The sequence below is a fragment of the Haliotis asinina genome, chromosome 14 (assembly GCF_037392515.1).
Source record: "Haliotis asinina isolate JCU_RB_2024 chromosome 14, JCU_Hal_asi_v2, whole genome shotgun sequence".
In the NCBI taxonomy this organism is placed as follows: domain Eukaryota; kingdom Metazoa; phylum Mollusca; class Gastropoda; order Lepetellida; family Haliotidae; genus Haliotis; species Haliotis asinina.
This window is the reverse complement of record NC_090293.1, coordinates 17,681,053-17,708,655: the sequence shown is the minus strand read 5'-3', so window position 1 is coordinate 17,708,655 and position 27,603 is coordinate 17,681,053. Positions and strand designations below refer to the sequence as shown.

The window sequence follows — 27,603 nt, the reverse complement described above, 5'->3', positions numbered from 1 at the left end:
CGGTGTGACGCCCATTTCTGGTGTTCCCCTGTAGTGATATTGCTGGAATATTGCTTAAAGTGGGGTAAAACTAAACCCACTTACTATAGATAAAGATTGTTTTAAGCTCTTCACTAAGAAATATGCATTCGTATAAATATATTTAACATTATTCATAAATGATAAAAATTGACAATGAAAACATTGCATGACTTAACCAATACGTGTGATAAGATCTAAAAGTGACATACAAGACTTATGGATGGCAACCATTCTGGACATTGCGCGAAATAGTTTCCAAATCTTGCTTCCCGGTCGGGCTAGCTATGGCTGAACTGAAAAGTTACTAGCCCACAAAATAACTCACTAGCCCAAGTTTACATGTAGACACTCGTTTCATCATTATGCTGCTAATTATGATGAACATTTTTATCCTTCATGATTTAAGACTGTCTTTATAACGTAATAAGTCGGAGAGAGTGCTGTGTGTTATAAAATGACCCCATGCAATTTCACAAGCCAAGTCATTGACTTTTTAGTTTTACTAGCCAGACTGGACTTTTGCTAGCCGCGGGTTAGCGGGCCACTGGCTATTTCGCATACTGATTCTGGAGCTGACGTGGGAAAGCTGAAGAGGCGATGATGGCTGTTTTCCCCCATTCACGTGATGAAGGAGCTAGCATAAATTCAAAAAACGTCGGTTATTCACAATAAAGAAGTGACAACCCCGAACGAGTGATCATCCTAATATACAATCATCACGAACAGCTTTGAACCACTAAGCGTGCAGATACCTAGCAATTTCCCATACAAAAGGTCAGTCAGACCTCACCAAGAATGTCAGTATCGAGCTTACCACGCTCTGTCAGCAGAGGATGCACAAGCATGTAACTAGCAACCACTAATAACAATATTCATTATTTGATGTGAACCTGTGGCGCCAATAAGAGAAAGGGTCATTGTTTCCTCCAACGGTCCTGGATACAGATCGATACTGTATTATCGGCGCCTCATTACGTGTGAGGGGACCACGATATCATGATATCATGATGGAGCTCAGGGTTGATGAATGAATCTAGCACTGACTACTTGGAGGCAGGTGTTGTTAGGGTGTGGACTGGGGATTAGGAAAGTCATCTTCTTCATCCCCTTTGATGTTTGGATGTTGCAAGGTGAGAGTTACAAATTTTTGTGAATTCTTTAAACGTTCAAGCCATTGAATAATCGTTTATTCCGAGACGGAGTTTACATTAAAGGTAAACAGGTGAAAACTTTATCAACCGGTCGAAAGGTACTGACACATATGTCACCCAAGTTTTCTGTGTTTGTCATATGTATGTAAGTGTCATATTTGACAATTCCAGATATTGTGATGAAACTGCCACTTCAACCTAATTGGGTTGTTGTAGAGACCTCCCTCTTATGACAATGTACTGGCTATCGATGCTGATGATACGAAGTGATTCCCCCTTACGCCCCTCACCCATCCCCCATCTCATCCATCCCCATCTCACCCATCCCCATCTCACCCATCCCCCATCTCACCATCCCCCAACACACAAGTCAGAGTTTTACGTGTATAGGTCCTTTTTAATTATGTCTCTTTAATACTCACTATTCGTGCAACAGTTTGTAGATTGAAGACTGTAACACTATTATGGCCGAAAGACCTGTCCCATAACGCGTAGACAGTGTAAATGTTCAGTGGTAAGATAGAGGGGTTAAATGCAACTGAAACCTATGGTTTCTTTTCCTTTCGTTAGTACATGCCATTCTAAGCATGAAAATATTTCACAGCTTCTTATTCAAAAGTGTTCGCACACGGGATAGTTTACTGGACAAAGCGTCCACACGTGACGTCAAAGGGCCGGTGTAATTTTCGCCAATGGTTAGAGCTGTTTAAGCCAATTTATGGTGTACCCCGCGGTGAGATTTGTTAAATATTGTTAAAAGTAGTTACTTTAAATCTTTAGTGCTCTCTCTGCAATGTGATTCTGCTGTCTGTTTTCCATGTGGAGTGAACCATAATACGCGCCCTTCAGCTTTTGTCATATTTCCAAATACACTCTTCGAAGAAATAAACGCACGTGACGTATTGAGAATATTCCTGAAAACATTCCATGCAAATGCCATATTTTTGATTAGACGATGTCAGTGACATGTTCGTTAGCTGGTATATATAATATATACTCACGATAGACAATCAAGTGCACTGACAATGACTACATAAGGTCAAAAGTCAACAGGTTTCTATACGTTTGTCAAATAACTGGAATCTGAGAATCTTGACTAAATACAGGCAGAAGCAGCGTCTTGCGGCACAGGGTGGTCACGCCAGATATAATCTGTAGTAACCAGAAATAGACCAAACAGTCACTGATACACTGACACAGAACTAAGACGTCAGCCTCGTTGTGATACATGCTTCAAGCAACGACTGGAATATGTGGTTAATGACTACCTTTTGTAGCAATAAATAATGGACAGAACCTTAAAACCACTTCATGATTGATGCATACAGATACAGTCTGTGTACGTGCAAACCACCATTCAGATCGGGGTCAGAATTAGCCCTCAGCAACTGTTTTAGCGCCCTGTTCTCATGGAGACTCATTGTCCCGTTTTCTTAATTTTGGCACTTCGTGCTTATTCTTGTAATATTCCATACGTAATTTTCGAATTCCGGTTTACTTTTACAAGACCTTTAGAGGGAAAATAAGCAAACGAGCAAACACTTTCACCACCAGCACCCCCTACTGTGTAGTATGTAAACAAAACAAAACCATGCAGTTTGCATGCTTGTTTTCAAGTCATTAAGCGGTACTCACCGCTTGCATGTCCCTTGATCATAGCCAATGTGTTTTTATTTGTTTGGATTTGTGAAAAATGCAGTTCATCAGGAACGGCCAACCTACATCCACCGAGAGAGAGCAAACACAACACACTTGAAAGTCGATCTGAATCCATTAGCCCTGACTCCAAATCCACCGGGAACGCCCATGTCTCTCTGTGATGGGAGATGAGATCGTTCGTGGGACTTTACCGCATTTCACATTAACATGAGTTTTTAATAATGCGCACTATATATCACGGGCGCTAATACAGTCTCCAAACACACCATAAAATGGCTTGAAGAGTAAGGTAAAGGGAACTGTTCTCAGCATACAACGTACGATGATATAATGATGATATGATCGTAACAGGAATCATGATGTGATATCGACGTGATCTAACTGACCAAATTTTCCACAATTACCATGCTCCTCGTTTCTCAAAACTGTCGTAAATCTACGACTGTCGTAACTCCTATAATGCATCGCGACTTCCGGCAGCCGTGGCGCCTCGATAGCTCTCGGCAACGGGTCTGAGGTCCAGATGTTTCGAAGCACTCTTAGCGCTAAGAAAGTCGTACGTTGATGTTAATGTATGGCACTTACGACTATCTTAGCGCTAAGGGTGCTTCGAAAATATAGGCCCTGATGGATAAGACACCGTGGGCACGTTAACTGTCATTATCACTGCTATCACAGGGGCCGCAGTTCATTCCGCTCATCAAAATCTGTGATGACGGAAGCTCTTTGCTTGTTGTCGTGGAGACACGTAATATGGTATTGTTAAATCGTGTACCAGTCTAAGTAAATTTAGGCTCAGTATTATTCGTTACACTTCTACACTTCTAACAAACCGAAATGGAAGATCGTGTCATCTAACCTTTGAGCGATCTATGACCGTCCAGTCAAATGTGAGACGGTAGAACGGATGTAACCAATCAGACAACGGCTACTATTTAAGCTTCGACGGGACTTACAAATTCCCTGGTCACCGACATTGATCTCTCAACAAACGAAAATCCACAGAAAACGCAGATATTTGAACTTGAACTGTAGTATATACGCTTACGACTTACTGATGACATAGTTACCCGTAGGTAATATTTCTGGAAGCTGACATCCTTGAATATTGCCAAAAACGCTAATATCAGCCACTGTTTACTCACTGTTGTGGCGTTCTGGGAGGCGATCGTGAGGAAAATAACATTCGAAATCGTTCGAGACAAAACGTTTTTGGGGTAAAAGTTCGAAAAGTATGTGCGAATGTCAACTTTCACGATTTGGTAAGCTTTGTTCCGATTGGTCATTTGAAAAGGTTATCTGATACGGTCTTCTATTGGGGTTTGTTAGACTCAGTGTAAGCAGTGGAACGATTAACACTGAGCTTGTGTTTGGCTGTAAAATGGACGTTGATCCTCTTATATCCTTATTCATTGTGCCAACCTTCAGCCTGATTTGTGTGTCTTCTATATTCTTTCAGATTCCAAAGTTTCAGAGGATTTATAGTAAAGTCGGTTTAAATGCCTCCATTTTGTGTGCAAGAACCAAACTCGAAACAAAACGATTATGGCAGCGACAGCTACAACGACCAACTCCTCGGCAAGCGCGACCACATCAGAAGACTGTGGCCTTGACCTTTCGAAAGCTGAACTTCCGTTAATTCTGGTCCCAACGTTCATCTTCAATGTCCTCGCGTTTGTAGTTCTTCTGAAGATGAAGGGATCTGCCGATTCCCTGGACCGACTTCTCGTCACCAGCCTCGTCGTCAACGATCTTCTCTCCACCTGCCTCTACCTACTGACGTTCCTGATGGGATGGTTATCATGCGGATTAATCCTAAAGAAACCATTCGTATGTGGCCTGATGGGATGGCTGACGACGACGATGGTGATGTGGTCAGCCGGTGTCATCACCGTCATGACGTCATGCAGATATTTAGCCCTGGTCAAGCCTCTTTATCACAGGTCAAAGGTCACCGCTAGGTCGATCAAATTCGCTCTTGTTGGGACTCTCATATGGATGACGCTGCACCTGATATTTCCGTTTTTTCATCTGGACTCGCCCTACAGGATCTACGAGTCCAATAAGATCTGTGGTTATGAGTTCACAGCAGCTGTGGGCGGATCCTTTCACAAGGTGATATTAGGGTTCATCAGCGTTGAAGGTCTACTGACGATAGTCGTAGTTTTGTTCTTCAATATATCGATTATACAAAAGGTGAGTCGATATTTGACATTTAAATTGTGATTGAGTGAGTGAGTTTTACCCCGGTCTTAGCAATATTCCAAAACACTACGGTTCTGGACACCAGAAGTGTTCTTCACAAATTGTATCCATGTCACATGACGTATCCCACCGGGTACCCATTTGCTGCTGGGAATCGAAAAACGGGTCTTCGGCCGATCGATCGATCGATCGCTTTAACCACTTTCCCCACCCTCCCTATATTTGAATAACCTGTGATGAAGTTTACTTCCTGTTTTGTCTTTGCTTTTGCCAGCAGCAGTATCACAGATATTTGTAGCCTGTAAATAGTCTATTCTGGGTCAGACCACGACCCAGAAGAGACTGGCATGATAAGCAATGATCCCATTACCAGCTGTGTCAGCCAAATACGGACATAGTTCTCTTCCGTTAAACTCTCGCTCTTTTATTGACAACATAAGCATGGTGTTCACAATTGAGATACTCAACACGCAATCCCTGCTTGTCATGAGAGCTGACTTTAACGGGATCGGGTGGTCAGGCTCGCTGACTTAGTTGACACATGTATCCCGATTACGTAGATCGCTGCTCGTGCTGTTGATCACTCTGTTATCCCTGCAACCGCCGCCACATAGCTTAATATTGCCTTAATATTGCGGCGTTAAACAGCAAATCAACAACACGCAATCATCAAAGTCACAAACGCCTCATCCATAGCATCATCTCCTACAATGAGCAGGCTTCCAGGGAAATAGTATGCCTTTTTGAAATGCATGTGCCCGTTGCCTAGAAACCCATTTACCAGACGACAGCCACGTCAACTAATCCTGTACAAAACTATTTCCATACAAGGGACGTTAGAATGTAGTCAGCCTTATCTAGAAAAATGATACAAGTGCAGATGTTTTTATGCTCCATTTTCTACACATTACCTGTCAAACTCCAGCAAATTGGTTTTGTTTTATTTCAGCATCATGATCACCATTTTGCATGACTTTTTTTTATCTTGCTGAGTAATTGTTTAACATGGGGTTGGATATGTGAGAGCACAACCCAGTGAAGAACAGGGTGTATACTTTTCGAACCAAAGCGAGGAAAGTACGTTGCCAACCTTTGCTCGCTTCGCTCGCTCGTCATTTTCTCTATGCTGCGCAACCCATTTGCGCTACAGTTTGCTTGTGGAAAGAGGTAGAAGTCCGCCAGAGTTAAATGTTATTGACACATGCGAGAATTTCATGTTAACTGTAACGCTATAGGCAATGTTTCGCACGCACACCACGGGAAAAATGAATTTCACTCTGAATTTGTGCACACATTGCCTTTAAAAGCATGTTAATCCGAATAAAATTTCCTTTCTTCACTGACACTTGAGAAACGCCGTCACGATGCCGCGACTTACAGCCCCTGAACGGGAACGTGCCATAGGCATGCTTCAAAATGGACGTCCAAGGAAGTGGATTCATTCACCCCAACACCGTACGGAACCGTCTGCGAGCTGCAGGCCTGCTTGCGCGACGTCCTTATTTCGGCCCCATATTGACGGATCGTCACCGAAACCAGCGTCTACAGTGGGCAAACATGCACCAGAATTGGCGACTACGACAATGGCACGGTGTCATCTTTTCTGACGAGTCACGATTTCACTTATACGTGTTTGGTGGAATAAACTACCGTCATAGAACCCCTCTCCATATCTGCAGAGGAAGGGTAAACGCCGTCGACTACCGGGGCCAAGTGCTGCAGAACCATGTCGTGTCGTTCTTCAACAACACCACGATGTCCTCAGGTTCCAATAGGACAACGTTAGGGCACACACTGCAATGGTGTCCATGCAGTACCTTGCACAGCAGAACATCCCCGTGCTTCAATGGCCAGCTCTGTCACCCGACATCTCCCCTATCGAGCACTTATGGGATGAAATTGGACGACGTCTTTCACGTTGACGCCAGATGGACAACATCCGAGAACTTGAGGTTGCCCTTGTTCAGGAGTGGACTGCTATCCCTCAGAACACTATCCAGAGACTGATCAACTCCATGCGACGACAATGCACCGCCTGTGTCAATGCAAATGGCGGTCAGACCCGTTATTGACCTTCCTGTTTGACCCTTACACCAGTTAAGCCTCTCTCGCGCATTAACATTATCGTGAATGAAATTTAATGATGTTTGCATGTCTTCTTAAGTCATTCATTGTCTCAAATGCATCATAAGTATATACTTCACATAGCAATCCGTGGAGCTATTTCGTGAGGGTTGCGTTTTCATATGGACTGAGTATACTAACTGAAAGAACCCGAGAAAGAAATGATTGATCTTGTTCAAATGTGTACCAAGGTTTATTGACGAAATTTATTTCCACAGTTGAATTGAGTTACCCTGAGATGATTTTTTCTCAGGTAACAGTTTTGCACATGCCATGCTTGGTAGCCGCGAACTCGTGAAGGAATTAATAGATTTTGATCCCATTTTATATCAAAGAGTATTTATTGATTGATCAACCTGTGCGTAGTTAACTGTGAAATTTGTTTTGCACATGTCCTACTTTTAGTGCTTAAACACAAGGGAGAATCGATACATTATGCTTAAAAGTACTGGCAAACAAGGACAAGTTGAGCACCGACCCGTATTAACATGTGAGTGTCGCCCACTGGCGCTTGCCATTGTGAGGGAAGGGGAACCAGGATGTCCGGGATCAAATGTAGTGAGATGGGTGAAGCGTATGAGCAAGGCGTATGCAGCTATGCGCGGAATAAATTTCTTCGCCATGCACTACACGTGCACTAGTCTACATCTGCTCTCCTTTTCACAACCCAAATATTCACTGTTGCCGTGCACCCCTACTTCTCGTAAACACGTTCTGTGCCCCGATCCAACTTTTTGCCAGTAGTACCAATATGAAGTTAGAAGTATCGTCTAGCGCCAGTCGCATTAAGTGACCTTCGGAATATTTTCAAAGTCAAAGCGAGTATTTTTGCGATATCTCCCAAACTCATGGATGGAGTGTGTTCGCATTTTGTACCAAGGCATCCGAAAACAGTTTCTTTAACGTTTACGTACTTGTCAGTGTGACGCTGATGATTATTGCGACATTGAGCTATCGATGACATGTGGCGGTATTAGTAGCTACGTTTGTGACAAACGCTATTTCATTACTAATTTTCAAATTTTATACTTTTGGTTAGCAAATGGTTTCTGTGACTTCATGTCCATTCTTTCAGCTGTGAAATTTTTCATGTAAAAAACCATAGATTTTTTGTGCACATAATTGCACAATATTATGGAGTTAATTTCAATGTTGACGAAAGAACATATCTTACGAGTAATAGCTTTCAATAATTCAATGTTATTTTTATTACATTTGAAGTTCTTCATAGCATATCCAAAAACTAACCGGATATTGCTCGTTTGTACTTTGAAATGTACTTTTACGTTGTTGACACAATGACACGTCTGAAGTTAATTTTATGTAATATGATCATATGTGATTTATCGTCATTTCTGCTTCGATGATGCATTTATATATTGCGGTATTACAGTTTAACCTGGTTCGTATTATTTTCCTCATCATATTCCTGCAAAGTATTGTAGCTTTATGAGAGTAAATTTTATGTTACATTTGCTAAGGACGTCATGAAGCGCTATCGTCTGGCGCCAACTAGCAGGCAGTCTGGCTACTTTCTCTCAAATCTGTTGTATTTGATTGATGAATTTAAAGCATAATGTAGAAATGTCAATAAACCGTATCACTTACTTCAAGGAATCGATAATATGAGCTCGTTATCAAAGTAAAGTCAAATGTCTTTCCGTAAAATATACAATGTAAGTTGACACTCTATTTGTTATGGGTATACTAAGGAAGTCAGTTATTTTGAAATGAGTTTTTTCCGCTCAAAATACAACAAAGAAATCAACGGGTAGCATTAACCTCAAAGAATGATAATAACGATAATGGTGCTTATGACCTACAAAGGCAAACATGTCGAGGATAATTTGTTTCATACCAAATGCACAGGGTAAAATATCGCTTTGCTATGGTGACATGACATCATGAACAATGCTATGACGTCACGTTGCTTCTGAGAATCCGCCTTCTAAATATAACGATGACGGGGAGTCTACTTTTGTTGAAAAGTAGATTATCGCGTGATTTCCTCAATTAATAATAACAAAATGTTCATTTAATGTTTGAGCTTTATCCAAATCTGTAAAAACAGAAAGGCCTCTCAGAATCATCAATGACAAGACGTGGAACGGTCCCAATGGAGTAGTAACCAGCTGGTTGAATATACTGAGGTGATAAATAGTTGTCGAAATTAGATTAAAAGTTTTCCATGATCTTTATTTCCAGATTATTCCTTTTCGTATTTAAATAGCTCAGAGGAATTCTGAGATCGAAATGCATTTTCCTCAGACGTATGTGTGTGTGTGTGTGCGTGTGTGTGTGCGTGCGTGTGTGCGTGCGTGCGTGCGTGCGTGCGTGTGTTAAAGAGTGGTCCTAAGCAGCCTAACGACATTATCAGTGTCAATTGTTTTAAAAGATTCCATTTCCATATTGAAGGAATAATTAGCAAAGTCATATCCAAAGTTTTATGTGGGTAATATGGTTGACGTAATATTAGTCATTTCAACACTGGGGTATAATGTTTCTTATAGATTAGAAGAAACTGGAAAACCATCTGCCACTTGTTACCTAGTAGTAGTAATAGTAAGCTCACATGACTCTCATATCCAGGGTGTTGCCTGCTGCGTACATTAATATCCCCTGTCATAGGACACTATCATACTTTCCGATATTCTTTCAACTCCCTGGGGATCATACAGCTGCCTGTTAGGCGCAACGAACTAAACACTCACATTGTCAGCACATCCTCACAGGTACCCATTTTACAACTGGATGAACTGAGACAATGTCAGTCTAAGTACCTTGAGCAAGGGAACTAGGCAAATGTGTTCTTCTCTGGAACCGAACCTAGGTGCCTCATCGAACCCGAGGTTTGGCGTGCTAGGAAGACGCATTACCACTGCACTATTGGGCTACCCCGTTGGTATTACCCGTTAATGGTATGGCCTCAGGTAATATCATATCAAATATGTTCAGCATATTATTATCTGGCTTCCCGTCATCATTCACGTTCAAAGATTAGGATTGCTTGATTTATGTTTCCACGGGGACTGTTTTGAAGGATACCCTCATTTTATTTTATCGGAAACATTGTGTTCAGATATATAATATATTGAGAGCTGACACGTGTGACTATTCAGTATTTAGCGGGAAACCCTGGTATCATATATGAATAAGTGAAAACACTGGAATAAGTTATGTACTTATGATGGCGTCAACTGAAAAAGGAGTGGATAGTGTCTCCAAGACGGCTGACAAGCGATTGCAGTTTCATGTTGCTTTTTTCAGTTTAATATCCAACGTTGATTGTAGCGGACTCTATCAATCTCAAACATACACAACTGTTTTTGCATGTTTTGTTTCCTGAAGTTTGTGATGCATTTGATGGGAGATTTCACGTTTTGGGGGAGTACCAGGCCAAGACACAAAGTCACACAAAATGGGGATCGTGAGACTGGAACATAGGAAAACCAATTTGTCTGAGGCTGATAGATAATATGCAGTAAAATAAAACATAACAACAGTTACATTTGTATCATTTTCTCGGTGAGGCTGACTACTTATTGAATGTCCCTCGTGGATATACAGGTTAAAATCTACAGATGTTTTATGTGACCTTGCAAATTATCTCAGCGTCACTCAGTTTAAACTGCAGTCGGTGAATCTCGCCAGTATACCTTGGAACCAAATTTGAACAAAATCCGTCATTTCGTTCTTGAGTTACCGCCGTAACAAGCTTATATGATGTATAAAATACAACTAAAAACAAACACGCGCATTTTCACGCGTGAATAAACTGTTATTACAATTTACGTACATATTTATTACATTCTACCGCGACCAAAAATATTACACTTTACGTCAATTTTTATTACAATTTGCGTGTTACAATTTACGTCAATTTTTATTACAATTCACGTGCAAGTATTACAATTTGCTTTTTATTACAATTTACGTCGTGATTCCTTCAAAACAAAATGGAAACTTTACAAACGTTGGACGTCGAGAGTATAATAAAACTGACTACTGTCGTAAGTATACGAAATCTATTCTTCTAGTACGACGATTTTGGCAATATTCCAGCAATATCACGGCGGGGTGCACAAGAAATAAGCTTCACACACTGGGCCCGGTAGGGAAAACAACGATTGTGAAATTACGTCTCCGTCAAAAACATGTTTTTTAATAATGTCGAATACTGATGACACCAGGTGTTCAAGAAAAGGCGAGCGTATCCTGACACGTTGGTGCCACCTGTCATAACTGCATGCAGATGGATGTCATTTGTTTACCTGTAAAATCACACAGGAAAATATGGTAGAAGTCAAATTAGGGACTTTTCATATGGTATAGTTTGTCACTTGAAGATCAGGCGCCATATCCACAAGCGCTAGGATAGCAGTTCATAAACCAAAATAGTTAGGGTAGATCGTAACATTATGAATACTTTGTGGATCGGGCCCTGATTTGGACATGTTGTCAACAGATCTGCCTCTCTCGTTTGAGAACTTTACTGAGACCGTGAATGTTGTAATCATTATCACACATAAAAGTCGAAAAACTATGGAATCTTTAAAGCGCCTTCAGATTATTGCATTCAGATATTCTGCCAGTGATGCCGAACATACGGTAGACCATGTTTTCCTGATGAAGGCATTACCGCAAAAGGAAGTCCTTTATCGTGTCATTATTGCACTGCATGTATTAACTACATGATCAAAGGAAATGGCCTCCATCGTTTCCCAGAACACGGTTCCTCCTGGTCAGTCTTCCCCTAGTGCTGGTCAGTCGATAATACTACTAATATAATACCGCCAGTCTGTAGTTGTCGAAAGGTCAACATTTACGTGTTAAATCTGACTTTCAGTCTCGGTATATACGCCCGTTGTGTCGGGTCGCCTCTACGTAAGAGCTCATAGTCTCAGATCTGACTGTCTGCGATCCTGCCTCTCTGACATCTTTCTGCCTATCTTCCCACCTCCATGTCAGATCTGACTCTCTGTGATCCCGCATTTCTAATATCTGACTGTCTATATAGGATCTGACTGTCCATGATCTCGTTTCTGTGAGATCTGACTGTCTGTCCTCCCGCCCCCGTCTATATATGCTCTGACTGTCCATGATCACGTTTCTGTGAGATCTGACTGTCTGTCCTCACGCATCTGTCTATATCAGATCTGACTGTCCATGATCTCGTCTCTGTGAGATCTGACTGTCGGTGATCCCGCCCCCGTCTATATATGCTCTGACTGTCCATGATCACGTTTCTGTGAGATCTGACAGTCTGTCCTCACGCATCTGTCTATATCAGATCTGACTTTCCATGATCTCGTCTCTGTGAGATCTGACTGTCGGTGATCCCGCCTGTGTCTATGTCAGATCTGACTGTCGGTGTTTCAACCTTCATCTCTGTTGGATCTGACCCAAATGACTCCAGAACGAGAAAACATTTATGTCTTAGCAATAACCCAGCAACGTCACGGCGAGGGACTCCGGAAATTAGCTTCACACGTTGTATCAATGTCGGCTCCGGCGGCTTGACGAGCGAACGCGTTAACCGCTAAGCCACCCACCGCCCGCTTATCGTAAGAGGTCACTAGCGGGATCGGGTGGTCAGAATTGGTTGACTCATGCTATAGTGTCCGACTTGCATAGATCGGTGCTCATGATATTGATCACTTGATTGGTCCAGACCTGATTATTTACAAACCGCCGCCATATAGCTGGACTATTGCTGAATGCAGCTTTAAACAGCAAACCTACCAGCCAATCAACCAACTAACCAAACCACATGCACCTGTAACAAAATGATACGAGATGGTTCTAAACTAATCACAAACCATCCACGGCGATATACTTTCAAAGAAACCCCAATTAGCAGAATATTTGTATAATCAAAACTGTTTCGTAATGCAAGAACTTCCCTCAACAATAACGCCATTGTGTACTTTAGAATTGTGTCCGCGCTGCTGATTCTGCCGGATGTCTGAAAACGATGTGAAAAACGACGACAATTAGGATGCTGTTATTACTGACTGTATGTTTGGAACAAAGAAAAGATACTGCCAATATGATGGCATCGATTCATGAGAGCCGTTGCCCCAGCGACGAGAACATAATCGCGGTAATAATGAGGGCACATGTAATGGGAGACCTGTTCAGAGATTACTTTAGATCACTGAGAGACACGATGTGGCAGTTATTTGTAATAGTATGAGGTGTAACACTACAGAGTCATTCGAGATAATTTATGTTTTCTTTAAATAGAGTCTTTGTATCAAAATGACCTTTTAATTGATATCATGGTGGTGTTTCGAATGGGTTTCAAATGATGTGACGTGCTGCCCACGCGACTTGTCTCTGTGTCTTACGCGTCGTGTTCTAGGTTCTACTACACTAAGTAAAATTTGTTTCTCCCTGAGCAATATTCAAAGTATAGTGAGTGAGTTTAGTTTCATGCTGCACTCAACAGTATTCCAGCTTTGTATGGCGATGGTCTGTAAATGATAAAGTCTGGACCAGACAATCCTGTGATCAACGGCATGAGCATGGACAGAGATATCGTGATGGAGGCATGTGATTAGATGACACCGTCATACTGAACAAACCTATGGATGGCATCTTCTTGTATTCGTGAGTGCTACATTCTTGTACCGTTGTCAAGCAGAAATGGAACATGAAGAGAAAAATATATGTTTATTACCTACGAGGACCAACACATCGAGTATCATATTTATCATGCAATGTCAAACTATCGCTTTATCATTAACGTCATGAACAATGCTATGACGTTGCTTTCTACATGCGGCAACGGTGGGTGGCCAGTCCGTTTTTGAAGTTACGACTTCGGTAATAAAAAGAATTCTATATTCGTTCCCATAACAGACTATATTTACAAAAAAGTTTGGACATTTCTCTCGAGTCGATGTTATGTCATTGTACAGGTGGGTGAGCGTTCGGTCGTCCGAGTGAATAATTTAATTGAGTGATGTTTTACACAGCTATTCCTTGACTAACGTACATTTATGCTGATGAAGACCCAAACTTATTTCCTCCTCCCAAATTTCAAGTGAAAACTAACTTAAAGGAGTGCGTGTAAGTAAGTTAATTGCCGCTTTAAGTGAGTAAGAGAGTCAGAGAGTTGAGTTTTACGCCGCACTCAGCAATATTCCAGCTACATTCCACCGACACTTTAAGCAATATTGCACCCACACTCAAACCATTGAGCTACCCCATCCCCACGAACTAGAACTAAGTCGATGATTGATTATTTACAGACTGCCGCCATGTAGGTAGAATATTGCTGAGTGCGGCGTAAGACTAAACTCACTCACTCACGATGATTGCGAATATAATTTGTGTGATAGACACGCCGACACAGGGCGTCGGAGTAGCCAAGAGGTTAAAGTGTTCGCTTGTCACGCCGAAGACACGGGTTCGATTCCCTACATGGAAACCCATCCGCGATATTTCTGGAATATTGCTTAAAGGTCACATGCAACCAAAAAATCAAACATAATTAAAACACATTTTTCACTTATTCATGTCATATAATATATATTGCTGCTTTTAAAAAACAAATATACACAAGTATAAGCATACAATCGCGATTCAAAAGTGCAATATTTTGTACTTTGCCTTACTTCTCCCGAAACGAAGCCCTCGGGAGACCGAACCCAGTCATAGCGGGTGGATATGCAATCAAGTGTAACGACGGCTTCCGATTGGCTGTGTCATTTGCTGATATGCTGAGGGTTCATTGTGTGTACAGAAAGATGATCTGTTTGATGGGCATTTTAGAAGTATAGCCAGTCACAAGAAAGTAAGATTCTTTATGGATAACAACTTCTTTTTGTGTACCTGATGCGTCATTTCAGTATGGATTCATATACTGTTGTCAAACAAAATCATATACACGAAAAGAAGTTGTTATCCATGAAGAATGTATATAGAGATGTTGGGTTTTGAAAATGCATGTTCTCTGAATTTGCGCTCGATCCAATAAAAATCATGTCAGTAGAGATGGTAAACTACTGCATGGCTGGAATTTATCATTCGTCCAAGTACAAAGCAGGACTTGAAACTGATAAGAGTTTGAACCAGTTTCCGTCAGATCCAGTCATCCGAAAAAAATGAATGTAGTTTGTTTGCAACCCACAGACATAAAAACATGTCATGTGTATCACACTTGCCTAATTACATAATGTGGCAGACATGGGACTCGGGTGCACGAGTCATAAATCAACTTATTTTCTTTATGTCGGATAGTCTGATAGGTGTTAAGTTCAAATTGCACCTGGTTAATGATTGAAGCTGTGTATTGCATGTTGTCTTTAGCAGACAGGCAGACAGACATATAGGTGTGAATAAACCAGACACTGAGCTTTCTCTGTGACAGAGACTGCTTACCACAATCAACAAGTTGTTTTACGTAACGAGTAGATTATTTCGTTGTTTGTGTACACAACCAAGATTAGACTACTGCTCACGACCTCAGACGCTGGGCATGCATACTGTTTCAAGCTCCGCGAACCTATTCACTGCGCATGCGTTGTGGACGCAGCGCAGCACAGCAGTTGAAACCAGTTTTCCCCCCAGCGCTGGGGGGAATTTAGTGAAACGTTTGAACTCCGATTTCGCGGGCTTTTTTTTCATCGCGTTTTTTTCAACTTTATAAGTTGAATTGGCATTTTTTATTATTTGTTTCGGTAAGTACATACCGAAAGGTACCAGAATCTGCAAAGTTGTGTTTTACGTTGCATGTGACCTTTAAAGCGGCGTAAAACCATTCACAATAACTCACACCGACAGGCACAGTAACAGACACGCGCACGCACACACACATGCATACACATAAAGCGCTCGACGAAAAACCTACAGCGCTAACAACATCCAGGCTAAATCACACCACTATTCCATCAACCTGTAAACACATTCCTGTACTCCCTAACGTACTGAGTGAAACACTCACTTAACCCCAGTGCACTACACATCAGCAGGACGACAGCGGTCGCGCATTTTATTCCCTCATTTCATTAACATCATACCATTAAGGCTGATATCAGTCTTAAAGTGCTGTCGCTTAAATACACAATGACCGAGCTGTTTTGTTCCTGATTTGCGTGCAGATCTACTTCATGTACATGTCGATAAATGTCCTGTTGTCCCACTATATAAACAATGCAGTGTGGATGTTGTTACGGATGACGTCAGTTACTTTAATGGATGCACATATACCGCTAATGTGTTAAGCCCCCACACACTTTCACGAATTTTGTCCCCGCACTGCCGCGCAAGTCGTCGTGGCAAGGCGTGTAATTTAGATTGTACGCATGGACGCCTGAAGTTTGAGCACTGTACGCGTCCTGTTACGCACTTGGCACGCAAAGCGTTACCGAAAACTGTGTGCATTGGTAAGCAGTGGCACGTTGTGGCACGACTTATTTACGACCAGGGCAAGTATTATTAGCGCAGTGTTTACGTCGAGTGTACGGCATGGACAAACACGACGTGCATACTTCCAGCATGGGCATACATTTCCAAAGTCACTTCGCGCATGCGTGAAGCAGTCGTGACAATATTTGTTCCTGCTTGACACCACGCTGTATCAGGAGCAGGCATCACCGCCATCTTCATGCATTCGCAGGCTTGCAGTGGGCCCATAAGTTGTTGAACACCAGAGAACAAGCTCTTATTGTAGAAAATTAAAGGTGTGTATATCTCGCAGGCGCAGCACTATTACTTCTTACAGAGCAGCACATTGAACAAGATAAGCCCAAGGAAGAAGAGGTAAATCCAACTAGAACAAAGAAAGAAAGGATCGAGTTGATGAGGAATGGTTGACATAATTCAGACATTAGAATCAATTATTGACAAACATCCGCAAGGAAGATCCAAGTGGCTATATAGATATTACCAGAGAATTTCGACCAGCTTGTTCCAACAAATAGCGGACAAAATGTTGGTAACCACTCTTCACTTCCTAGTCACTGGTAATTCTTATGCAAGTCTTAATTACACCTTCTTGCCAGAGGTTTACATGGGCGAAGTACTCAGGTGACCCAAACTGACTAGGAGTGGAAGGAGGTTGCTGAAGATTTTAGTTTCAGATGGAACTACCACACCCGTCCATTTGTAGTCCGGTATTTCTTTCTTGTTCACTCTGATCCCTGTGTTTGCTGTGTGGGGATCTTCCCGGGGTTCTGCTTGATGTTCTGGCGACGGCCATCATTCAGGAGATCCTTCTTCCACTGATTTGGTCCATCCACCCATGTCTCTGCGATGTAGTCCATAAATCTGGTGATAGCCTCTGGATCATCGACAGTCCGGGTTTTCAGTCGATAAAATACTCGACAGCACGGGTGTGAACCTGTTCATCCATGCACTTTTAAATGCTTTGACGTCATCTGTAAACTCACTCACTTATTCATCACGGTGCTACGATTACCATCACTACCATAGATTGACTTTGCCGCTTATCAAGTGAATACACACTGGTAGGTGTGTGATACTTAATTTATCTCATATCGAGTAAATATAGTGATAAATATTTTATGCTTTACCGACATGTCAGGGTCAGTGGTTCTCAGAAACAAACAGATCCTCTACAGCCCAATGACGTTCATCATTGTCAAGACTGCTGTAGTTTTGCAAAACACCTGAGGCTCGTTTTCTTTATATTTTGCTAAGATTAGAGTCAGTTACATAAACTAGACACACCACGTATGGCGATACGCATGTTGCATGGAATGGCAAGAAAATTATACTGATAGTTACTGTGTCTAGTAATTATAGTTATTTTTATTACCTCGTGTGTCTAGTAATTATAGTGATACTTATTACCTCGTGTGTCTAGTAATTATAGTTATTTTTATGGTGCAGCGTATGACACGTTCATAGTATGCTGTGTGTACAGGTATATTCAGCGACACGTCTGTGAAAATGAAAGAGAGCAAATCAAAATCATCGAAAGTGGGAAATGCCTGCTCACTGACCGAAGAACCGTGTATTCTTTCACTTGAAGTATTGCAGTGTTTTTCTAGAGCTCTTAAGCCCATTAGCCAATTGGTCGGACATCCGTTACAGAATATAGCGTTGCACGGTATTTCCAGAAAGTGAGATCGCAATGTCCACAGTATGGCATTGTCAGTTAATAACATTGGCCACACCACTAACTTCTATATTTCAGGTATATTTGGCCACGAAACACAATTAATGTCTCTGTCATGAAGACCTGTGAAGGTCCCGGGATAGAGTGGTCAGGGTCACTGGGTTGGTTGACACATATCATCGGTTCCCAGTTTCGCAGGTCGATGCTTATGTTGTTGATCACTGGATTGACTGGCCCAGACTCGATTATTTACAAGACCGCCGTCATATAGCTGGAATATTGCTGAGTGCGGTGTAAAACTACACTCACTCACTCTTTCATGAAAAAATATATGATGTGCTGTGTAACGTTTCTTAGCAGGATACGGTGATTGCCCCTTAGACGTGACAGGATACGGAGTTCGTGGTTTCCATCGAGTTTCCTATTCTAACCGTTTGGGATCGTAGGTGTATTGAAATCCTGTCTCAAATTACATCAATATTTCTATCTATATGCCGTTTGAATTTGTGTTTGTGTATATACGCCAGCTTCAGCTATATTTCGGCTAAATTGCGCATTTTGTAAACAATCCAATCCTCGGTAAACAATCCAGTGACACTGTGAACATTAATCTGCGTTGCTGGATGTCAAGTCGGTGAGTCATGCAAGTATGGATTGTTGAAGATCAAAACTAACCCGAATGTTCATGGGGTTTTGCGCGGATACAAACTGTAATTGAATCCATCGATAATACAGCGGTTGTAAGGCCATGCACCATTTCCGTAATGCTTAGATGCTGGGTTTACGAAAGGTAGTCATTAGTCGCTGCTTAAGGTATGTACCACAACGAGGCTTGTTTTAGTGCTGTACGATGACATGTGTCAGCCAAGTCTGCGAGCCTGACCACCCGATCCCGTTAGTCGCCTCTTACGACAAGCATGGGTTGCTGATAAGGTTAAAGCAAAAGTGATTGTTGGGAAATTTCATCATTTCACGTTATCACCACACGCAAACACAATGCTTTCAAAGCACGTGCACAATGTGGGAGCCTCATTGTCATTGTGGATCTTCACGTTTTCGAGGCAGGGCGATAAATCACTGTAGACTGTTTCCTTGCACCTGGGAATGGTCAGGGTTCAAAGGGTCAAATCACATACTACTGATTGAAAATTGTAAACCTAAAATTTTCATGTCATACTCCTGTCACCTAACAAGGGGAATAACTGAACAAACAGCTTTGCTTTGCGTGAAATCCATGTGGTAATGCATTCTCAAAGCATCCATTATTATTGTTTCAACATTGATTCAAGCTCATATATCTCCCAGTGTCGACAATCGGACATTGAAAGTACAGTTCCTCTACTTTTATTGAAGAGTATAATGTGTTTTAACGGAAGTGATTAGTGAAATGCTTCTGACAGAAGCGATTGATGCAGTAGTTTCGCTTTATCCTTATATTTCAGGTTCAAGATGAAGATGAAACACGTCATGAAAGCAGACCTCTCTTCACTTTGTTTCACAGGCCCTGAACCATATTATTTTCCATTCCATTAAGCCCTTTCTGTAATGTAAAAACTCCAGATAGAAGTCTTGATATCATCATTTTGAGGTCTCAGTCTCTGAGCTCACAAGAGCTCCTTCTCAAGTTGACTAGAGTTATTTGTTGTAATCAGAATTATCACAGACGATGCGTTAGTCCAATATAACATAAGCATATTGAATCTAGTTTTGTTTAAAGAACCATACACTATACAGATAAAACACTAAACATTGTGACGCACACATGACGTTACAGTTTGTGAAGAAATACCGCCAAACACCGACCAACATGTATCGTGTTGCACTGAATTTGAGATTAAACACTCTTGTTCATTAAGTTTTCCGTTTGAAATATGTTGATATATTTGCCCGAAAAAGCAGAAACCACAACACATAACAGTTACCTAAGTAAGATGATTGCATCCTGGAAAGAGACTCGTGGAGAGGCCCGATCATAATGGTGTGGGGTGCTATTGCTCTCAATCACAAACTAGGTCATATGGCGTTCAAGAATATTGGTCCTGGTAGAGGAAATGGTATGGCATCTGCCCGCTTCAATCGCTGAGACCCTTCGTCGTGCCACGTTTTGTTCGTCACGTTTTGTTCATCTACCAGCAGGACAACGCGCATAGCTATATTGCCAGAGTAACTTTCTCCGTCAACACGGCAGACAAACTTTTCAGTGGCCTGCCCTCAGTCCGATAGAACACTTATTGGACGAGATTCAGATGAGTCTCAACAATGTACGACCAAGGCCGACAACCACAGCTGAACTGTCTCAGGCGTATAGCCGAATCTGGGCGCAAGTTTCCATGGCCTTCATGAACCGTCTCATGCATTCAATGCAATGTACAGACGAGGCAATGCTGTTGTCAACACTCAGGGAGGCCAACTTTGGGATCGCACTGTCGGCCACCCGTCGTCATTTTGACGTGTAATTGTCTGAAATTCGTCTTTAAGTATTGATGATGAAACATGTCAATTTTGAAATCTTTCGATAACTATTCTGTTATTTACATGTGTTTGAATTAAACGGATTGCCAATTTCAAAAAGGGAGTGATTTTGTGGTTCAGTGAATTGACTTGCCCATGCGTGTGTTTATGACGGGTACCTTTAAGCGAACGCCTGAAATCACTAATTTACAGAGATCGATAAACACACGTCCATGACGTAATCAACACACTTCAGTTTATTGTGACTGCATTACGAGTGTTGTCGCCTTCATGTACGCAATTCCCGGGCTTGAAAGTGAAATCCCAACGGGTTACTATCCATCCATTTTCTGATATTAGGGTATTTCTGTGTATTGCGCTGGTAAACAAACCTTCAAACATGTGTCACAATAATGCATCAATGATGGCTTTGTTATGTCACTCCGCACTCCGTCAGTAATCGACCGATGACATGTCAAGGGATAGGCTGGATTGATGATACTTATATCAGATCTATACACTGTTATAATTGATTTTTGAAAGAAACCTTAGATCTGGAAGCCGTTGTACAAACTTAGCGCTAAGACTGTCTTAAGCCTGCGGCATCAAGTTTGCTCTAAGACTATCAGAAGTCTGTGCGATCACATTAGCGCTAAGACTATCGTATGTCTACGGGATCACATTAGTGCTAAGACTCGTATGTCTACGGGATCACATTAGCGCTAAGACTGTTGTAAGTCTGTGGGATCACATTAGCGCTAAGACTGTCGGAAGTCTGTTAGATCAGATTAGCGCTAAGACTATCGGAAGTCTGTGGGATCACATTAGCGCTAAGACTATCAGAAGTCTGTGGGATCACATTAGCGCTAAGACTATCGGAAGTGTATGCCTTCACCTTAGCGGTATGTTTTGGGTTTGGTTTTTTCGTACAAAGCACCCCAAACAGCGAGTGAGCATATTTCAGTAAGGGGGACACCAATACATTGTCAACGTATCTCGAGAGGTATCTTGAACCTAGGCGCACACTCGGTGTACATGTGTGGTATCGATATCGATTCTCACAAGACTTCTATACATGTCCGAGGACTTGTGTCTGACTTAATTTGTGGAATAATCCTCGTCATCAGTGAAAAACAACACAAGATGTGTTCTGCATGAGCGGACAACGTGGACAATAAAATTACAAGTCGTTCACCGATCACGTTGCCATTTTAATCATTATGTAAGATCGCATAACACACGTTGTACCCGTTTGGACAATCGGAACCAAGTCTTTGGTGATAACTGACACTAATTGCACACAGTGACATGCGATCAGTATAGGGTGTAGGTTATACAATGATAATTGTCTGGGTACCTTGGTCCACAGGGTGAGAGGTGGGGTTTGATTGTCTTATACATTCTCATGTTAGTCACATCCTGTGATAATTGAGGGTTTGAATTGGCGCCTTGCTATCTGTATTTGTAGTGGGATGCGACCTGTTGGATGATCCGATGGTCACACTCTGTGGATTGGGTGGCCGAAAGTCATTCCGATCGCGTAGCAAGTAGAAAAAACTACCCAACAAGTAAAAAAAACAAGAACCAACCAACCAATTATTTGCTCTTTTTCATCTGAAGTTGCGGAGGAGAGCTCAAGTTGAGTCTGGGGATGCTCCGGAACATCAAACACACATCCGTGGTCGTCAACGTCGCACAGCCTTTGCCACAGTCTGCATCGTCGTGTCGTTGTTCTTCTGTCTGTGTTATGGACCATTTTTGGTAAGAATCTAACCGATTCATTTTCCTTTTCAACAGTTGTCTCAACGTCCTCAGAGAACTTGATAAAATATTAACTCAGCAGAAAATGGGTACCCGGTGGCATAAGGTCCTTATGTGAATATTAAAAAAAGACATGGCCTGATAGATATGTTCATCGTATTAGCAGCCTAGTGATGAAGCCAGGGTCTACAAATACATTTCGGACTAGTGAATTATTTCGTGGGCTGGTAACATTTAGGCACAGCTAGCCCGAGTGGCTGGCAAAATTTGGAAACTATTTCACACACTGAATGGAATAGTGTTTCCATAGACGGCGTACGTGATACAAATAAAAGAAAAGACGATTTTTTTCAGACACTGACCGTAATAAAATAAGGGATCATGAGATATAATTAATGATACCAAATATTTGGACAATAATGAGGATTGACAACAAACATCTAGTCCAAGAACGCGTCTGTGTGAGAAATATAGATCTTTCGGAAAAAGCAAGTAGAATGAGCGTTGTATCATTCTTGATTCTGATACTTTCAAAGAAAGTAGATTTATCTCTGTGAAATGTCACTTCTGTCTTTCGTATTGGTAATTAGTTGTGACTACTGAGGGGGAAAAACGATAGCTGTAGTCTATTGCAACATACTGTTGCGACCAACTATTATAATACTGTTTCAATATTCTATTCTTATTGAATTGTCTCACTGAAATGCCCCAACTTTCTTTAAAAAAGAAGCCACAGGTTTAATGTTCCGATAAGGGCTTTTAGGTTGCAAGCAACAACATTGATAGTATTCTCTGCTACCCTATTCAAAGCAGTTAATTCGACCTTCCGTTTGTGCCATATGGCCTCACGGGTCATGCATAAGTAGAGTAGCTCAAGCCGAGCCGTACGGCCTTTACTACTCTTTATGTTCAGATTTCGAATGCAGCCAAGCCGTAGTGTTGTCCTGTGCTGCATAGACTATTAATATTCTTTCCTCTCACGCTATCGCAGCTGAACGTGTTACCGGAACGTGTATTAGGAAATACATCGGAGAAAGTGCAAAAAATCTTCAATTTCTTGTAGAATTATGAATTAGATTATCTGTCACTTTTATAAACAAATGCCTTACGTAAACACATATAACGACAGTTTGTGGTTTCTAAACAAATATCCCAGTTTCATATTGTTGAGGAGACAATTTTATTTGTCCGTCAACACTGGCGCAAAGGATTACGGTTTATTTCAAGCTGTCGTAACATAATTTATCTAGCCTCATGTAAGAATGTCGAGTTTTGATCGGTCCATGTGACTCTGCTAGAATACCGTGTGCATCCATGGCCCGTGTCTGCATTTATTATACTGTAGATCTAAGATGTCACAACTGAACTTGTAAACAAGAGCAAGCAAGTGCACTGGGAGTACACATAACACCCGGAAACAGGTCACTTATAACAAAAAAATTACTGCAGAAGACTTAATTTAGAAAGCGTATTGCTCTTTAAAAGCGTATTGCTCTTTGAGATATGGGAAAGCCAACAAGCGAGGGTTGTCGTAATAATCTACCGTTGCTTTCTTCTACTAGAACTATAGCTCAGTTATCCCCCCTATAGTTTTACCTTGACCAGGGAGGAAAATAGGAGAATATAGTGGCTTGTATAAATGGGCTGTTCTGGACAAGAAATAATTTCGTCTTAAGCAGGCCGTAGCTCGTCTGTCCTTTCTTGTACAATCAAAACAATTAACATTCTGGAATCTCCAGGACCTCATCTGTCAGACACATACACTCAATGTTTTGTAAGAGGATTTTTCAGTTTTTGTCTGGTAAGTTTGGTTTTGAAAAACTCGTGCAGACGTCTTTGAAAGTTTTTGAAGAGAACTTTGGTCCGGAAGTAGCAGTCAATAAGGTCGCCATCGAAGGCACATCCTGGCACCTTTTATGCAGAATTTGCACAATGGTTACTTGACATACGTAGGTTATGGAAAGTTTGGAGTGTCTAGAGCTTATGGTTCGAGCTCAGCACATTTTGGGAGCTAACTACTCATAAAACTGTCGAAATGCATGGCCAAAAACTGAAAACAAAAATAGCTGCCAAACGGTTCATTTTAGCGACTTCACCCGTCCAGGCAAAAATATTTGGTATTCGATTGCGCATCTGCTCAAGAAATTTGGAAGTCGTGAAGTTTTGCATATATTTACTTGTTTGAAATGTGAGCACCTTGGTGATTTCTTTGAAGTGATTCCGAGGACTGGTTTAGGAGTTATGTTTGGTTAAAAAAATGGGCGGCATACTAAATAATAATAATAAATAATCCCAACGGTTACAATAGAACTCCTGCCTGAAGGCATGGAGCCCTAAATATAAGCATATACCCGACAGTAACGGGTACCAGGTAGCATGCAGTGGGAGAGTGGCTAAACTACAAACTAGAGCTTTATTCGACAGCAATATTTATTACGATAGCAATATTCCAGCAATATCACGGTGGGGAAAACCAGAATTGGGCTTCATATAGTGTACAGGTGATGGGAATCGAACCAGTGTGTTGAACCGATGCTTGCCATAAAAGGCGACTATGCTTGTCCTAAGAGACGACTAACGGGATCGGGTGGTCAGACTCGGTGACTTGGTTGACACATGTCATCGGTTCCCAATTGCGCACATCATGCTCATCTTCACTGGATTGTGTGGTCCAGACTCGATTATTTACAGATTATTTCATTTATATAGCTGGAATATTGCAGAGTGCGGCGTAAAACTAAACTCACCCACTCACCCCAGACAGTCACCATTGTATAACTTGTTTCAGGGTCGTGTCTTGTACGATGTGATTATCAACGCAGCTGATCAGAATGAGATGAGACACTCTGTATCGCTGTCTCTGCTGTTTCTCAGCCCACTACTTAATCCAGTATTGTATGGAATCTTCAACAAGCGGATCCGGGAGTGTTTCCTTGAAATCATTCGGAACTGTTATCGGAAGTTAAAGTGCAAGTCTTCTGATGACAGCTCCTCAGTCGTCAACACGGTTACTACACATACAACGTAAATGATGTTATAACGAGACCAAAGCTGATGGTTCCATATGTGGCCTAAAATAACTTGACACTTACTGAGACGAATCATGTACATAGATTTTCGTATATATTATTTTTGTGCCTGTGATATTTTTAATAAAAATATTGGCCTTCCACGTTGTTTGAATATGTTTTGTGAAACTTCAGTTGTATCCATAGAAAGTCCAGGGTATCCTATAATCCAACAACACAAATTCAATAGCGTTCTGCAGAAAAATAGTGCGTTCTGTTTTTTCTATCTCAGCATGTTTACATCGTATCAAGGTCACAGACCCACGTACAATACAAAATAAACAAGGGTAAATTTATGGTGGTGGCAACTGACAGTCAGATTCATGTGTAAACAGAGCACAGTGACAATGCTTCCTTACTGCTTGTTAATGGGAATTCTAGAAGTTGGTGAGTCAAAAATGAAACATACAACATTATGGGTTACAACTTCTTGTTTATTACGTTCAGCGACGTTTCCGTGCAGATTCTTACAGCGTTATCAAGCTAAATGTGAATACAACCAAATAGTGAGAAGCTTACATACATGGAATGTTGCGACAAAAGGCCAGTAGGGAACTAAGACAACAAAGGGCACTAGGGATGAAGCCAAGACGAGTGGGATTAAGTAGTAACAACAAACAGACACAATGCATAGACAGTCAATGGTTTGATTAATTCTTCATAGGTATGGTATGTAGTATCCTTGATCTCCATTGATCAAAAGTTTGTGGCGGCGGATTTCGATGATTTCCATCAGTTTGCTTTTTGTGAAGCCCTGGTTTTTGGTTGACAGGACTTCGAATTCGTCGAACTTGATTCGATGAGTGGGAACTTTTGTTGATGGTCTGAGAGGGCTGAATTGCTGTCTCAATGTATGTAGAAAAAATTGTTGCTGTTGAAACACTGGAATAATGTGTTCAGAGAAGCATTAATGATCTATGCAGTTAGTAATACTTACAGTGCAAATCATAATAAATGGTACAGCGGAAGCTGTAATAACCGGCAATTGTCCAATCCGGCAAGTTGTCAACACCAGCACAAAATCTCGGTCCCGCCCGTGGCATGTACATTTATTATCAACTCTACAATCCGGTATGTTGTCTAAACCGGATTATTTCTTCAGTCCCGATGAGTGCCGGTTGTGACAGCTTCCACTGTATATTCAAATACGTAATGAATTTCATTTTCTACAAAAGCATTATTACAAATAAAAGTCCTTGGTGTCTCGGAACTCCATCAAATCCAGAATAAATAAATAAATATCTAGCGATGGACGTTTGTGAATATCTGAAAATATGAATTGCTTTTGACAGTCACCAACTCTTACTTGAAAATCTTACAAAAGCTGTTCCTCGTTGCCAACTCCTTAAACGTCTCACACAGAACCAAAACCCTCACTGAACAAAGTATTTCGGACTAAATATACACAATACTAATATACATAAAGTATTGTGTCAAAGGCTACTACGCAAATGTGCCCACCACGGGTCCTCGGGGTTCGAACCCGGACCTTCAGCGTGATAGACACCTTGCTTCCTCACTATTACGCTCCACATGTTACTGATGATCAGTTGATTCCCAGCTTGGTGTATCTGCACTTGTATTGCCATTAAAACATCAGTTTCTACGAATTCTAAGCCAAACTATGTTGCCAATCGCTTCTCCTGGGATAGCGTTGCCAGGGGATATACAGACTGAGTGTTTTTTGGGGGGTCAGGTTTTCATTATCATTCATAACACTCCAAGTGCTGTTTTTTTTCCAATTTGTGATATGGCTCGTGTTTTCAGTTCGGGGTGATTCGGCATCAAAGTATCTAAATGCACGAATGACCAATGTTCCCAGACTTGCCTGTCCATGGTACCTGTAGCATGACGTCATTGTAACCACGGAAACTCATTTATCTCGTTTGAATGTCTTGGCCAGCTGTACGTCCGAGAAGTTAGGACGGCTGGGGGTGCAGTAGTAGGATAAAGTGCCCACTTGTAATTGAATCACGAAATGTTATATCTAACAGGTGAATATATTGTGTATTAACAACACAACTGAAAGAGAAACACTCGTGCTGGTCTATCATTACGATATGATTGACAAAGT

The 27,603-nt window shown here is 41.4% G+C and overlaps 1 protein-coding gene across 1 annotated transcript; it reads left to right on the top strand.

Annotated features, from left to right (window-relative positions):
- Positions 1–1,030: 1,030 nt before the first annotated feature.
- Positions 1,031–25,554, top strand: LOC137261856 (blue-sensitive opsin-like). The gene is made up of 4 exons (XM_067799661.1): positions 1,031–1,151; positions 4,291–5,027; positions 22,321–22,461; positions 25,250–25,554. Exons 2-4 carry the CDS (start codon positions 4,377–4,379, stop codon positions 25,487–25,489), a joined length of 1,032 nt encoding a protein of 343 aa, XP_067655762.1. The 5' UTR covers positions 1,031–1,151; positions 4,291–4,376; the 3' UTR covers positions 25,490–25,554.
- Positions 25,555–27,603: the final 2,049 nt, after the last annotated feature.